General features: G+C 38.8%; 1 protein-coding gene across 1 annotated transcript; it reads right to left on the bottom strand.

Annotated features, from left to right (window-relative positions):
- Nucleotides 1–509: 509 nt before the first annotated feature.
- Nucleotides 510–9,991, bottom strand: LOC116400520 (solute carrier family 2, facilitated glucose transporter member 5-like). The gene is made up of 3 exons (XM_031878403.1): nucleotides 9,902–9,991; nucleotides 5,927–6,025; nucleotides 510–1,003 (listed from the first exon to the last, which is right to left on the bottom strand). The coding sequence occupies exons 1-3, from the start codon at nucleotides 9,944–9,946 to the stop codon at nucleotides 839–841; spliced, it is 309 nt and encodes a 102-aa protein (XP_031734263.1). The 5' UTR covers nucleotides 9,947–9,991; the 3' UTR covers nucleotides 510–838.
- Nucleotides 9,992–15,924: the final 5,933 nt, after the last annotated feature.

A 15,924-nucleotide genomic window follows, 5' to 3' on the forward strand; every position in this document is an offset into this window, starting at 1 on the left:
ACACACACACACACATATATACACACACACACACATATATACACACACACACACACACACATATACACACACACACACACACATATATACACACACACACACACACACATATATACACACACACACACACATCGTGACATCATCACTGTAAACCTACCCGCTAAGCAAGTGGGTTTGTTCTGTGAAATGGTGTACCGAGTATGGCTAATTTTAGGAGGAGCTGTTGAGTAGGTGAGGCACTGTCCATAGTCCTGAAACTGAGCGGAGGAGATCGAAAGACGGAACCGGTAACAGTTAGCCTGCTTGCTTTTTTTGTGGTTGTAAATATAACTTTTGGCTCCAATTGCATTTTATCCTCCATTGGATGAAATGGAATTGGAGAACGGAGAAATAAGGGAGAAAGAGAGGGAGAAAGAAGTTCACACCCGTTTCCATGCACCTCCCCCTGCTGATTTGGAGTGATTATTGCAAATGCTCTAATACATAAATGTAGATAAATAATGCTTTGTTTGTGATGACAATTTAGTTTGAACGGCTATAGCTCAGGCGTCCATTTTTTTTTAAGCATTCTGTGACTTTTTCTCTCCCCCTGAACTGCCGGAAATCCCCCGTCAGAAACTCATGAGCACGCACACGATGGCTCTCACAAACACACTCAATATAATCTACTCTGAGGACTAGAATGGCTCCTGTGCTTTAAGAAGACAAAGAGAGTACTCTTTTTTTTAATTATCATTACCCTATGTGTTGAATTTTGTATTGCTTAGTTTATAATCTAATAATAAAGGAAACAAACCATGACTAGTGTAGAACTGGTCTAGAATCTGGAATCTTCTCCTTACCTGCCGAAGCGAGAGACCAGCATGCCGACGACGACGGAGCCCAGCAGACCTCCAATTGCGAAGACAGACACGGTGAGAGAGTACATGAGGGTTAGGGTCTCCCCAGTGAGTCCTGTTCCATTACGACTCAGTGCCGTCTTATTGTAGAAGTCCTTTATGTACTGAGAAGTAAGGGGATGGCAGAGACAGGAAGTAGGGGAGGTCAGGAGTGGAAGGTGGTGTGAAAGGTGGCAGAAATAATGATAAACCGTCATCGTTCCTGATGTGTGAATGAAAGATGAATTAATAATAATCAATAACTTAGTTTCACTTGTTTTATATATACATCCCATCGGTTTTTGAACATCATTTTATCGCCGATATTTGTAATTCTGGACCATCTATTTTGGTTCTTACACATATTAAGAGTTAAAACACTTTCAACAACACTTCCGTCAGCAGTCTCTAAAATATTCTTGCCTATAGCGAATGGGTCCAATTTCCTGATTAGATACAAGCGCCGCATTGCTTTACTTGAAGTGCAATCAAAAAAGCTCCCTAAATATTTTATCTCCTCTCCTGTTTCAACAGGATGATCTTTAATCAGAACATGTGGAAAATAAGCTGTTTTTGATTAATTATCGGGATAGGGACTGACATACAGTACTGTTCAAAAGTTTAGAATCTCCTGTCACAAAAGCATGTTTGTGTCCAGTCAGAGAGAACTACTTTATACGTCTGAATGTTCTTTTATGCTTTTACAATGGTTCAACCAGACTGACAACTGAAAGAGACAAAGATCACAGTTGAATAAGAATTAAGAAATAAATAGGAACAACTTCCTATTTCAGTGTGCCAGTGCTAGCAAGCATATAACAAGCTGGAATTAACAGGCCATGTGTTTATTTAGAAAAGCTCTTCAAACTTCACAATATAAATAGAAAGTTAGTCTACTACTAACCACCGAGTAGAATGAAGCGAATAATTTGAAATAGTTTATACTGTTTTTATTTCTTTAATATATAGTTATAGATTCGTATAACAGTGGATCCCACATATTACTTTATAATAACTACACTATGAAGCATTAGTTAAGCATTAGTAAACACTTAATTCATCATTTATAAAGCATTGTTCCTACATTAACACTCATTAGTATGCAACAGTTTAATAAGCTTGTCTATTATGTGTTTCGTGATTGTTTTCATACTTTATAAATGTTGGATTCCCCATTTGTAAATGAAGTATTGTATATATTATAAACCAATTATCAAGGACTTGTAGATGATTAATAACATTTTTTTTAAAGTGTAAGTAAATGATTAAGAAGATGTACATTATTCATGCATTTATATAAATATAATGATTTAGATATGCACTAGGGATTTATGTTAATATGTGCTTTATAAATGTGTATTAATCCTGCAATTCATGATTAATCCAGGTAGTTACTAGTCATTAGTTAAGTATTTTGTGTGACCTCAGTGATAAAGAACATAATATTTATTGAGATAGATACTTTCTTTATCCCCGCGGGGCTGGGATCCCACCTCAGCCGGCACGCTGGCCCTCACTTTCTTTGCACCACAGGGTTTGCTTCACCCTCTGACTCGTGTGCGTATTAGACTCTTTGGTCCATGTTTCAAGATGGGTCAGGTGGGTTGCCGAGATCACCGCAAACCCCTGACACCTTTTACGTGAGCCGATCCCCGCCCTAGCGATGCAACGCGGTTGGGGCGTACTGTGGACAGTCGCGCCGGGAGCCCTGTCCTTCCCTGCAAGGAGAGAGGGGGGAGCGAGCACTTAGTCCAAGGCCCCGGGAAGCGGCGAGGTCCGGTGCAGCGGGAGCTGTTACCGACATCGCACCGTCCACGGGCTGAGCCTCGACTGAAAGGACCCCTGGCAAGTGGTCTTCCATACGCCACATTTCCCTAATCCACCCATCGGTCGGGGATTCGGCGCTGGGCTCTTCCCTCGCCACTACTAAGGGAATCCTGGTTAGTTTTTTTTCCTCCGCTTAGTAAAGTACGAAAAATGAGGAGTAACTTTTTAGGATATCATGTATGAAGATACACGTTGTATGAAGATACATAAGACTGACGGTTGCATATGCAATTGGAAAATATGTGCATCTCTGGTTAGCTCATTCCGCCACCTACTACTGGTAAAATTAACTACAAAGTTAATCCTCAGAAGCGCCATTAAAGATGATACAGTCAATTCTATCTAGTCGAGTCAAACAGAGGGCATTCCTTCCTGGTAAGACAGGAAACCATGTTTTATCATGTGGCCAAGATAGCCTTATTTCACGAGACCAGTAGCCTACTAGCACACTCTTTATCTCTCTCTTTTTTTCAGTTGCACATTTTCAGCTTTAATCAAATCCCAAAATCTTTTTTTGACCTCAGCCTCCTAATCAGTTTACCATGTGAAGGCACGAGTTAGTGGACCAGCATCAATATCCCCAACTGCAGGAGGAAGACACGTGCAACTAGAAGCTTTTATGCATGTGACTTGGTCTCTGTTCAAAGCCTAATTTTAAAGACAAAGACATCAGAAGGGCTCTTTTATTCCATGGTAAAGTATAACCAGGCACATTTTAGTTTCAACAAAACTTTTGGATATTAGTAGTGATGTGAGAGAAAAGGTATATCCCCAATAGTAGGATGACAAAATAGTAGGTACATTACTGAATTAGATTGGTATTCTGCTTCCAAAAACAGCATGAGAAAAAATAACTGGGAAAACGTAAGTGCTATGTGATGTCAAGGGTCAAATCTTTACAAATAAGCCCTTGTAAATGCTTAAATGTAGGCCTACCAATATTTAACTTGGGATAAAATATCATTAGCATTGCCAGCTGTTTGATATTAGCTGATATGATCATATATAAAACACATGCAAATAGACAAAAAACAAGCAAATTATGAAAACATCTTCACCAATAACACAGAGCTGCAGATAGAGAAAAACACAAACGAATACAAAAATGCATTGCAAATAGAGAAAACACCGCCAAATACAAAACCATGCTGCAAATAAAAAAACACACAAACAATTACAGAAACATGCTGCAAATAGAAACGCACAACTAAGTACAGAAACACAATGCAAAAAGAGAACACGATCAAATACGGATAGATGCTGACACATTTTAGTAATTATGTCTGCGTTCCAATACACATGACCATTCTATTTAGTGATTGAAATTAATTAATCATTGTTTAACTTCATTCTAATAGCAAGTGGTGTAAGTACATATCATGTCTTAGGATAGTTAACCCTCTGGAACACTTTTCACTTTTATGTGTAAGTGAAAATGTACTATACTGATCATTATATTCTGTCTTTTTTTCTCTAAACAAAGAGAAGCCACCACTTATCTTCAGTGACTGGGCCAGGAACCGCATTCCTTAAAGTCCTGTATGTCATGCAGTCCCCATTCATCACAACAAGCATCCCCGACACACACACACGAAGGCGGGTCCCCATTCATTCCTACGAAAATTGCTCAGTAGCGCATGAAGTGAAAAAGTTGGACGTTCCACGAGTAAAATGCAGACAAAATCTCACAGATCTTCAAGCTATCGTCCATATCCATGAGCCAATGAAGGAAGTGCACTAGAGCTTCCTTTTAACCCGCCTCCAAGCCCTCGGTCTCATTCACATGAACGGAGGAAGAAAAATATCTCTGTGCACAATGCACCAAAAGCCGAATCCAAAGTCTTATTTACAATGGCGAAAGTCTCTTGAATAGGGTAGGGGCTTAAAGATGTCAAATCAAAAGTTAAAAAGACAGCAAAACACATCCAAACATTTTCAACACACCCATTACTGGCATACAGTCAGAACAAGAATTACATGTGACAACAAGCATTATTTGAAGAAATGCAGACTGTCACACAAGCATTGGGCAGTAGCAGACAACAGCATCAGGCGATACAACCACAGAAGAAGCAAAAGTGTTCGTACTGGGAATTTGATCTACCTCCAAAAACAGACGTCCCTTTCTCAATTTAAGTATATGGGATGAGGTCTTTTTGGGTCCAATGGCATTACATGACGGATCAGAGCAGTGTAGTTTCATGGTTTAGCCACTATGTACAATTTGCTTCAAAGCCCGGCGCTCTTCCTGGAGGTTTGGCATACAAAACTCCCAACCATCGCCACGCAATCACATGCACACAGAAGAAGTTTCTCTCCATTCTCCTTGACTCATGGGTGTCTTGCAAAACATTGTGGCATAATACAGTATAATAACGCAAAACATTTGGCAAGAAATTTTGAGTTTGCCTGGTCCTTGGTGCGCATCCTATATCCTAAGCTTCCTGTTAGGATAGACTTACTCTATGTGGCTTTTATTTTGAAAAGCAAAAACAGTGTTGTCTTGTGTCCCCTTTTAAGATAAAGTTACCTTCTTGGGCATTTATTTTTGAAAAAAAGCTATGTCCCGAGTTTCCTGTTAACATACAGTAAGAGTTGGGGGCTCCATTTTGATCTTTCTGTTATTGAAAATACTCTCGGCCCAAATATTGAAAGTCATATCAAAAAAAACTATTTTACTATGAGTGGTACAACAACGCACTTTTACTCAATTCAAGCGTACAAATCTTGATATTGAATGTTCATTACTAAATAAGCAACAATATTTGTTATATATCATGTATTTGCTCTTAGTACAGCGAGACAGTCATCTGGCCTCTTAAGGAAAAAAACACACAAAAGGTCATCTCATTTGGATCCAGTTGCTAACTCCTGATGGGTGCATGGAGTAAATTGACTTCACCATTTTCCAGCTGAGCTCTGCCCACTTCCAACCAGGGCAGAAAAGATGTCAAATAACCAAATTATGGCAGAACATTGTAGAGTGCCAGAATTCAGAAAATAGGTTTTCAGCATCTTTTAAATATCAGAAATGAACGACAACATTCATAACACGTTCTTTGGAAATTAGGTGTTTCCAGGAAATGGTAATAATGACTGATAAGAGCATTCTTTTCTAGTCATGTTTTATTCTTTGTTATTTTAATGGAGATCTGCATGTAAATTAAGGTCATAGTATTTGTGTGGGTGCATGTGTGAGTGTGTGTGCACATGCGTCTTACCACAGCAGGGGAGTTGACCACAGCCAGGTTGTAGCCGTAAAGCATGGAGCTCCCAAAGGAGGTAAGGAACGCCACCGCCAACAAGGAGCCAGTCAGTTGCTGTAGACAGCAGGACACAGACATGTGTTAGGGAAGTTTTATCCGGAGAGTGGTGGGAGAAGTGAGTCCTACTTTTAGGATTATGAGTAAAGGCATTTATTGAACTTTACTAAATAAGGAAATGACACCTATCTAGAGCTCTAGATGTGTCCCAACCAGTCAGGACTTGCTAGGAGAAGTAGGCGCTTATAAGATGTTCATTGAGCACAATAAGCTTGAGAAAATATAACGTTTCAGCAGAAATGTAATAGTTTGGTTGGAAAAAGTGATCGCAGTCTCTCCACATAGTGAGGCAAATTCCCCTTCCGATTGACCACTGTGGGATCTTATTTTGGATAAAATATAGTCGTCAAGAGAGACAAATAATTATTTTATCCCATTTGAATTGGAATAATTGAAATAAATAATTAGAATGACTATAAAAGTCGCCAAAGTGCCGTTTCCAGCTGAAGTTAAGATGCCTGTGTGTTTGTACCAGGACAACGGGTCTTGCTCCTTCTTTCGCTTCCCCGCTGATAAAAAAGAGTCGCTGGATAAAATACATAATTGTCGGTGATAAGAGCGCATTGCGAGAGACGAGTAGAAGACGAAAAGTAGTTCACTGATCTGTTTCACACAAAATCTAAATGACCCTCCGACAAATATATGACAAACATGTGAGATGAGATGTGCCTAATGGTCTTATAAATTGACGAGCATCATACGAGTAATTCACGGCACAATTCAAACGCAATCAAAAAAATATTTGTCTCTTGCCGTTGACTGCTGTACACATTTGTTCCGAAATAAGGTCCCATGGGGGACGCCAGAAGGGGCAGGACTTTGCATTTTTATAAACCGAGGTCCTCACAACCTCAGGAAATGTAGCTCTGAAACAGGCGGTAACCTCCGGTTCTACCGAGTGAAGCCAATGCGGAAGTGTCTTAAAACTTGCATTATCTCTACTGACCAGCAGGGGGCGACTCATCCGGTTGTAAAAAGAAGTCTGATTGTATGGAAGTCTATGAGAAAATGACTACTTCTCACTTGATTTATTAACTCAGTAAACATTGTAAACATGACTTTAGGGTCTCAATCGCTAGTTTCAAGTCTTCTTCAATACAGCATGATGCTCATTTAGTACATTATGTTGCTACATTATGTAGCTGCTGCTACCAGAGCCGTATTTGTTGTCTCTACGTCACTCCTCCGCATTAAAAATATGGTAACTTCTGTCTTCTTGGTGCGAAAAAAACAACATGGCGACGGCTGTAATCCAAGACTGTTGAATTGCTTGTATACAGTTCTTTAAATAATGTGCATAGTCATTCATTTTTTGTTTTTGATTACAATTACTAATGGCTGAGTAACAATGACGAGACATGCTCATAATGTATTGGCCAATAACCAGATATGGGGACCGATATGTGTGAGTCCCTGAGCATTGTGTAAGCTCAGCTGTTAGCTGTTGGCAACAAGCTTCACATTGATTGGCTCATTCACAGCTGCAAATAATGTTCAGTTCTCTGATGAGAAACTTCTCAGCTACCATGTTTGTTGTTATAGACATGTTTGAGGAGAAAATGTCAGTTGTTCCTAAACAGCGAAGGTATTAATTAGGAATGAAGCTCATCTAAAAAGTTCTTGTTTGCATTGTTCATATTCCTCTCTACAGCCAAGCCAAAGAGCATGGCCGGCAGCCAATTCTGAGAGAGCTGAAAGTCAGAACCTTTCTGCTTACAGTGTGACCTGTATCTGGTCACGAAAAGAAAAGTCAAGCTAAACTTCAAAATATCAATGTAGAGACTATGAGGAAAGAGCCTGTTTTTGGGAAGAATATGTGAATAATGCCTGGAAATGTGATGTCGGCTAGAGAAAGACTTATTGCAATCTATAACCAAGTGGGACATGGCATGAAAGTGACTAAAATGTTGTGGACAGCAATATGAAGGATGAGATTTATCTGAATAAATAAATGGAAATGGGTTACATGTACGTTATTATCTTTGGAAAAATCGCACACACGTGTCAATTTCCTGCTTGTTAACATAGACTGTATATAAGAAGTGGACGTAGTCATCGTGACGTCACCCTTGGTTTGTGGACGGCAGTTATGAAGTCTCAAGTTCAGCAATTTCGCCGTCGCCATCTTGGAATACGGCCGTCATGTTGGTTTTTTTTTGCAACCAATGAACAGAAGTTACCATATTTGGAATGCGGAGGAGTGACGTAGGGACGCCATATACGGCTCTGTTAGCGGCAGAGACCTTTCAATCACAGTAAGCCCGCTTTATGGTCTATTTGACTCTAAAAGGAACATAATTTACTAAATTAACATTATGCTGTATGAAGAAGACTTGAAAATAGTGATTGAGACCATAACCTCATGTTTACTGAGGTGATAAATCAAGTGAGAAGTCGGATCATTTTATCATAGACTTCTATACAATCTGAATTTTTGCAACCGGAGTCGCCGCCTCCTTGTTACATGCATACTTTCTTTTTAGATATATTACCAGCTTCACGAGAATCTTAGTTAGGCAACAAAATTAATTGATTAGGCTTAGGAAAAGATTGTGAAACACTTAGTTACGAACAGCTATCTCCTGGCTGGTAACACTGACACACACACACACATAGAACCCTAGCCCAGAAATGCGCCCATCCATCTTTGATTATGAATGAGTCACTACTGTATTTGTTTTTTTAAACATAAAATAAGTAATTCAATCTTTTGTATATTTCTATTATACTTTATTTGAATGAATTGTTTTTCTGATGATGAAATTATTCACAGTAGATATGACAACACATTGACACAAGAGTTGTTAAAAACAGTGAAAATTGACTGTTACAGATATAACACTTCAGGTTTAGTGCCGGTTGTACTGAAATTATACAGTCTAATGCTGTGGTGGCCAAACTCTGGCCCCCGGATCATTTTCAAATGAATTATTCAAAATAAACTACAATATGGGTTGAGCATATTTGTAATAAACTGCAGTGTGTACATTGCACATCCTTGTTTATTAAATACTATGATTTCAACTAAATTCAGTGAAATGTTCTGTATTTTAACCTCTTCGTACGGAAACCAATGTTTTCGTATTCCTGGCTGTTCTGTTTGTAAATCCGAATATTAGGCATGTAGATTTATACATTTGCACTTACGGTACATAGTAATCTTTTAAGTGAGCTATTTGGCCATGAATAGAAACCGATATTTGGCAATTGCTGCCTGTTTTAACTTTGTATTGGAGTTTATAAGTGTTACATGAATTAAAATTGTATTTAAGAGCTGCAGATACATAAATAGCTATTGTAATATGTGGGCACACCAGTAAACTTCTGTAATGTCAAACTTTAAATCACACCATCGAAATGGCACTATCGAACTGTGCCATTTGAAAATTAATTTTCTATCAAAAGATAGAAAATTAATTTTCAAATGGCACATTTCGATAGTTTTCTGGTCCAGAAACACAGGTTTTCTTGCAGTGTAGTTGGTTGAAAACTACTATTGTTTAGAACCTTTACTCATTTTGTTTTTCTGTATATGACTCACAATCAAAAAAGTGTTCACCCAACAACTATAGAATGTTTTGAAGAATTTTGCCTTTGACTTTTTGTTTGAGACAAAAATTCAACAGTTTTTACAGTGATAGTACATTTTATGATTTTAGTATATTTTATGTCTGGTGGTCTTTATTGAATCTCATACAGTCTTATTGAGTGCAGCCACTGATCCTCTGCATCCCAAGTATGCAGTGAACGTTTGTAAGTAGGTAGTAAATGCTATTAGCTGCTGGGTCTCTGTGTCTAAAACAATAGGGGATCAGTCAGCTGACGGCCCTGGCTCTGGATCTGACCCAAGTCATGTAGGCGGTCTGAACTTACCGATGTGGTTTTCCCAGACGTTGGAATTAAAACTTCCTCAGCCATTTAGGAAATCTGTCCTCTAGTCCCAAACAGTAAATAGCAGAAGGGCTTCTTTCTACAATGCAGAGGATCTCATGGCTGCAGTAGCGAGCCTGGTCACGCAGGGTCCACTGGAGTGCACGTCAAAGCAGTCGTGCCAGTTCACGTGCAGTGTGCCAGGCCTCTCCTCCGCCCAGCAGCAATCCACGGGCCCCCGATAACAAGACCACACAGTGTCATCACATGACGGAGGGCAGCGTGACAGACCGAGAGAAAAGCCTGCTGGAAGCAATTAACTCTAAGTGAATTTACAAAGAAGGAGAGAGGAGAGAACGGAGCAGAAGAGAGGAGAGGGTGATATGAGGAGAGGAGGAAACAAGGGAAGGAAACGAGAGGGGAGGGAGGGGAGAGCAAATGAGAAGGGAGGGAAGGAGAGAATAAGAGAGAACAGTAGAGGAAAAGACTAGAGGAAACGAGAGGTAACAAGAGGAGGAGAAGACAGGAGGGGAACGAGAGGAGGACAGCGTTGGTCTTTTAAGTTGACTTTTCATATCACACTTTGACTTCTTTACTAGTGTTATTGCGATTTTTAGCAATGTAAAGGACAAGGATACCACTGATTATTTTGGTTTCAGTTGAGAGAAGTAAGGCAATGTTTTCTGATCACTGTGTAACAATCACCCCCCGAGCATTACACATTTCTTAATCCTATGATTTTACCGCCACTGCTGCAGCATGAAAGGCTGGTTTTGTTCATAAAATCCCGCCCTTTGGCACCAACATCCCCGCTATTAACCTACAAATGCATTGTATGTTATTACAGAACTATGAATTTGTAAATATCACAAGGGGATATAAGCACTATCGTTGTAATTCGACTCAGATTTTCTCATGTGAAATGTGAATTAACTTTTTGGTGAACACGAGACCAGGAGATCTCATGGTTGCGGTGCGTCAAATACCGACGCTTTGCCATGCCCCTCGGCGTCTGGTACTGACGCACAAGGCACCCTTTAGCATCTTTATGAAACGCGATTGGCTTTCAACTGACTCCATTGTATACCCATCTGTGACATTGACAGATAAGCTTTATTTAATCAGGGAAAACCAATTGAGTACAAAGCTAGTGCCCTGCAGATGCATAATCAAAATCCCCCCAAAAAATGATAATTAGAATATTATACAATACAAAGTTATACAACAAAAACTATTAAATCAATACAAAAACAAGACAAAAAACAGTAGAGCAAGTACATTCCACAGGGACAAAGTAGACACCTTGTTCAAAAGAAGCTTTAACTGTTCTAGGGTTATTAATGTGTCTAACTTAAGTACTGAAGTGTATTCCATCTACGAGGATCCAAGTTAATGTATTCCTGTGAACGAGTTGGTATCTCATATTTCTAAGTTTAAAAAGCGATGATTTAGGATGGCTTTGTAGATAAAACAGAGTGTGGTTCCCTTCAAGTGGTAAGTGATTTCCACCCTACCTTCTCATAGAGGTTACAATGATGGGCTCTAAAACAGTCACCTGTTATAAATCTAAGAGAAGTATGATCCACAGCATCAATGGGCTTGAGGGTATGGGCAGCAGCATACATGTGAATCACATCTGCATAGTCAAGTACTGATAAAAAATACTGCCTTTACAATCTGCAACCGACACTGTGTATTTCTATAAAATAAACTTAATTAAGATTTAGACTTCTTGGTTAGTTCTTCAATTTAAAAGACAACTTTGCATTTAACCAGATACCCAGGTACTTATAACATGGGACTTTTTGTATTAGAGCTCCATTTATTGTACTGATGTACTGTAACTTCTGGTGAATATCATGTAATCTGTTTTATGTGGGTTCAGTAAAAGCCTAAATTGAGGATTCAGGGCTTTTGAATAGCCACAAAATCAGGACTTAAATTCTACAAAGCTTTGTCAATAGAGGGCAGTGATGAGTAAATAAATGTGTCGCCATCATAATAACGAATAGAGCCGTTACTAATCAATGAACCCAGGTCATTCATGTATAATGTAAACAGGGTAGGACCTAGTATTTAGCCTTGAGGTACCCCTTTTGTAACTTTGCTTGAGCTTTGTCAGTAAGATAACTGTGAAACCAGTTACATGCATTGTGTCTAAACCAATTACCTAAGTCTGTCCAAAATGCAACGCTCAGATCGAAAGTGACGCATTAGAATATCGTTTAGCTGATGAGTTTTTGGCTAAACATGGCGATTTGGAGATTGAGCAGTAGTTGCTGGTGTCACCGCCTTTATGCAGAGGCAGTACACGGAGCTGCTTTCCAGACAATATTTGTCAAACACATTTATTCTTTTCCAAGACGAGGACAAAATCTAGAAGATTATGCATGGGTATGGAGAGAGCCCGACTATGATTTAGTGTCTTAATTGTTTGTACAGCATTTTGCAGGATTACTACTGCAATCAGACAGGTTATCAGGTTAACAAAATAACATGACTTGGCACTTCTAATTGCCCTGACATTTGTTTCTCAACTGTAGAAATATCTGCCATTCCTCAGAGACTTGGAGCTTCGTGGGTGGGAGTGGAGGTGGGCACAGTGGGCAGATTATGGCACGTGATGCTATACCACTGAGTCACATGATGTTACATCCGTAGCTTACGTTATGTTATATTTATTTAAAGCTAAACCATGAGGTATTTTCTTACCCTAAGTGCTTTTGTTTTCTTAACCTAACCACCACTGTTTCCACAACGTTAACCGTGCATGGTTTATTTATTATTTGTATTGTTCAGTGCCTTAGAATAGATTTTATTGAGTGTTTGTGAGTGAAAGTATGCATGCACATGAGCTTCTGAGGGGGGAATTCCGGCGGGTTAGGGGGAGAGAGAAAGTCAGGGAACGCATCCAAAATCCACAATGCGTGGAGCACATTGGACAAGGCCTAGGCGCAAGCTGCTCAAACTTAACTAAACTAAACTGTCACAAATAACGCAATATCTATCAATCAGAGCATTCATGAATGCAGTTCATGGTGGCATCTATCCCGTTGAACGCCATGATTGGTGTGACGCTCAAGCATATAAGGTCTATGGAACGGGTTACTGCCAAAGTAATTCATTGATTGATGATTCATTAGTCAATGTGTTAGTGACTGGCAGCATGAGTTTGTTGCTACCTGTGTGCAAGCCCCGTCCGTGGCATACTTGTGTAAAATTGTTTCTGCTGCGATTGCCTAAAAAGAACTAAACAGAACTATAAAAAATCTTAACCATGCTTTAGTGGTGATGCACTTTTTATTACAGATTAAACTCCTGCACTGCTTCACCTCACTACTTTAATGCTACGTCGAATAAAGTGAGAGCAGCCTTGATTTTCACTGATGGATTACAAAATTGAGGCAAGTTTTAACAGTCTGCCATTTGAATGGAAATCAGTGGCTGCCTGGAATGACAGTAAAAGTACATTAAAATATCAAAAACAATACAGCATGTATTTCAAAATGATCAGTATACATAATCAGTACATCATGTGTAGTTGGAGTGTAAATTCACCCCCAGGTTTGAGGCCAATATATACTTTCCTGATATGGTCAGTTCCTCCAAAAATCAGGGTTTGTGACCATATCTGTGAGTTATACCTTTACTGATTAAGGTGAAGCAAATTTGAACTGTTTCACTGCACTGATTGGTAGTTAAATACATTGTATACAATGCAAATTGTATACATGTAGTTATCATGATTCACATACTTGTTATATGATTCTGAATATCAATTTTCGAAGCAGCTACGTACTCTGTCAGAACATATAGTGGATTAAAAAGTACAACGTTTCCCTCTGGAATACATATATTAAGTATCATTAAAGGAAGACCTGGGATTTGTACTTATATAGTATAGTACTATACTAATCTCAAGATGTAACGCTCTCCATGCCAAAATATCAGTCTTGACAGTCTCTGACAGTGTGGAAAAACATATGGAGTAACATTAACTGATGTCATCACTTCCAGTCTACCAGGCCCAGGGATCACGGGTGAGGGTGTGTGTGTGGCGACCTCACTTGTCCTTTATTCCACATCCTCTTCTGTCCCATGAGTTTAGCTCCAGGTTAATCATTAGTAGTAGACAGACTGAATTGAAAGCAGTGTGACTTATATTAGGCTAACACAAGCATACAGTGGTCATCCATCGTACCAACTTTCATTGAGCCCGGCTTGTTCTTAGTCAATTTGAGCTGGATGTGTTGTGGGAAAGGTGTGATCACAACTTTAGGGTAACATTAGATAGTAAGTCAACAATTTAATATTTTACAGGGTTAGTGTGTAGGATTTGGTGCCATCTAGCGGTGAGGTTGCAGTTTGCAACCAACCGAAACTGTAGGAAAACTATCATGGCTGACGGAAACCCCCCACCACAAAAGCGCGAATGTCCCTATCTAGATGCAGTGCTTGGTTTGTCCATTCTGGGCTGCTGTAGAAACGTGATGACCCACTCAGTGAAGAGGACCTGCTCCATATGTAGCATAGACTGTACATAAAAAGTTAACAAAGTCACTGTAATGTCCCCCATTGGTTTCTGGACTTTTGTTTTAAAGCCTCCGTATTGTTTTCTTGGAATAAGAATTAACACAAGAAGGTGGAGCTATAAGTACAATCGAACGATGAATAAGACATTTGTAGGTGACCAAAAACTTTTATGAACTGAAAACACACTGTTAAAAGGTTTAAAGTTCTAAGACCCGCACTGAAGCATACTCTGCTTTATAGTCTATTTCAGTCTAAATGGACCATAATAATCCACAATAGGATGAAAAGAGTTACATAGAATGTCTTCGCATGATGATAATTATTCGCTATTATTTTTTACTTTCGGTTTTTAGTTTCAGTCAGACTGAAAATCATGTTTCGTGCCAAGTTAGCACGACCAATTGCATCACAATGGCCACATTTATTGGACATAACACCAGGTTGAAATAAACATACTAGCAATATTACAGTGTAGAAATACAGTCATGCATTAGAAATTGTACTTAATTAAAAGTACAAAAGTATTAGCATCAAAATATACTTGGGTCTAAAATTAAAAGTACTCAATATGCAGCATGGCCCATTTCAGAATAATGTAAGTCATATTGTAATTATTGATGCATTTACGTGTTCACCATTTTAATGTTGCTGCTAATGAATGTAGGGCTAATTTTAATTGCTCTATTTACTGAGTAGTTTTAATATTTATTTTAACTGGGATCAACTCATTAACCTATGATCAATATTAATGCATTTGTCTTATTGTTTTATTTTGCATCAAAAATCTGAATCTGCAAAGTAACCCGTAACTAAGTGTATAAAATGAATGTAGTTGAGTTAAAAGTACAATATTTGCTGATGAAATGTATCAGATTATAAGTATAAAGCAACAGCAAATGTAAATACTGTAAGTTAAGTGCAAGTGTCTCAAAATTGTACTCAAGTACAGTACTTGAGCGAATGTACTTTCCACCGCTGGTATCATTGCATCTTGATACCGAGAGCAAAAAGTGCACCTACTCATGTTTCTGTACTTGTCTGTTGTCCATATACAGGGCTGGATAGATTTAAAAGCTTATACAGTACTATATCACAGTTTCCACGCAGCGCACATGATCTGCCCCGACACTTCCTGTGCATAGAAGAACACTTACGGTAATATAACACAATATGTAACCCAGACTACACAATAGCCTCACACAGCTGGGAGCCTCTCAAAATGTAAGCTTCTTAATGCAGTGCCATAATTTCCCCTTTATGCAAGTTCTTGGTTGGCTTAGTAATGTGAATATATGGCACTCAATGCATGGGTTGCAGTAAGCTGTAAATTAAAATTGTTTGCCCTATTCTATCACTGCATTCATTCAAAGTGACAGTTTGGTACCAGACACTGAGCGTAATCATGATCTTGTTTAAAAAAAAAATTGAGTAAAATGAAAAATATACACATATATACGTGTATATATACATATATACACACATATATATATATA

The sequence above is a fragment of the Anarrhichthys ocellatus genome, unplaced genomic scaffold, assembly GCF_004355925.1.
Source record: "Anarrhichthys ocellatus isolate YVR2014 unplaced genomic scaffold, GSC_Weel_1.0 scaffold176, whole genome shotgun sequence".
In the NCBI taxonomy this organism is placed as follows: domain Eukaryota; kingdom Metazoa; phylum Chordata; class Actinopteri; order Perciformes; family Anarhichadidae; genus Anarrhichthys; species Anarrhichthys ocellatus.

Excerpts from the sequence above, each read along its gene's own strand:
- LOC116400520 (XM_031878403.1), bottom strand. The coding sequence starts at position 9,946 with ATGGCTGAGGAAGTTTTAATTCCAACGTCTGGGAAAACCACATCG. Across the intron at positions 6,026-9,901 it reads CGTCTGGGAAAACCACATCG|CAACTGACTGGCTCCTTGTT; the intron begins GTAAGTTCAGAC and ends TGCTGTCTACAG. Across the intron at positions 1,004-5,926 it reads TGGTCAACTCCCCTGCTGTG|TACATAAAGGACTTCTACAA; the intron begins GTAAGACGCATG and ends CTTACTTCTCAG.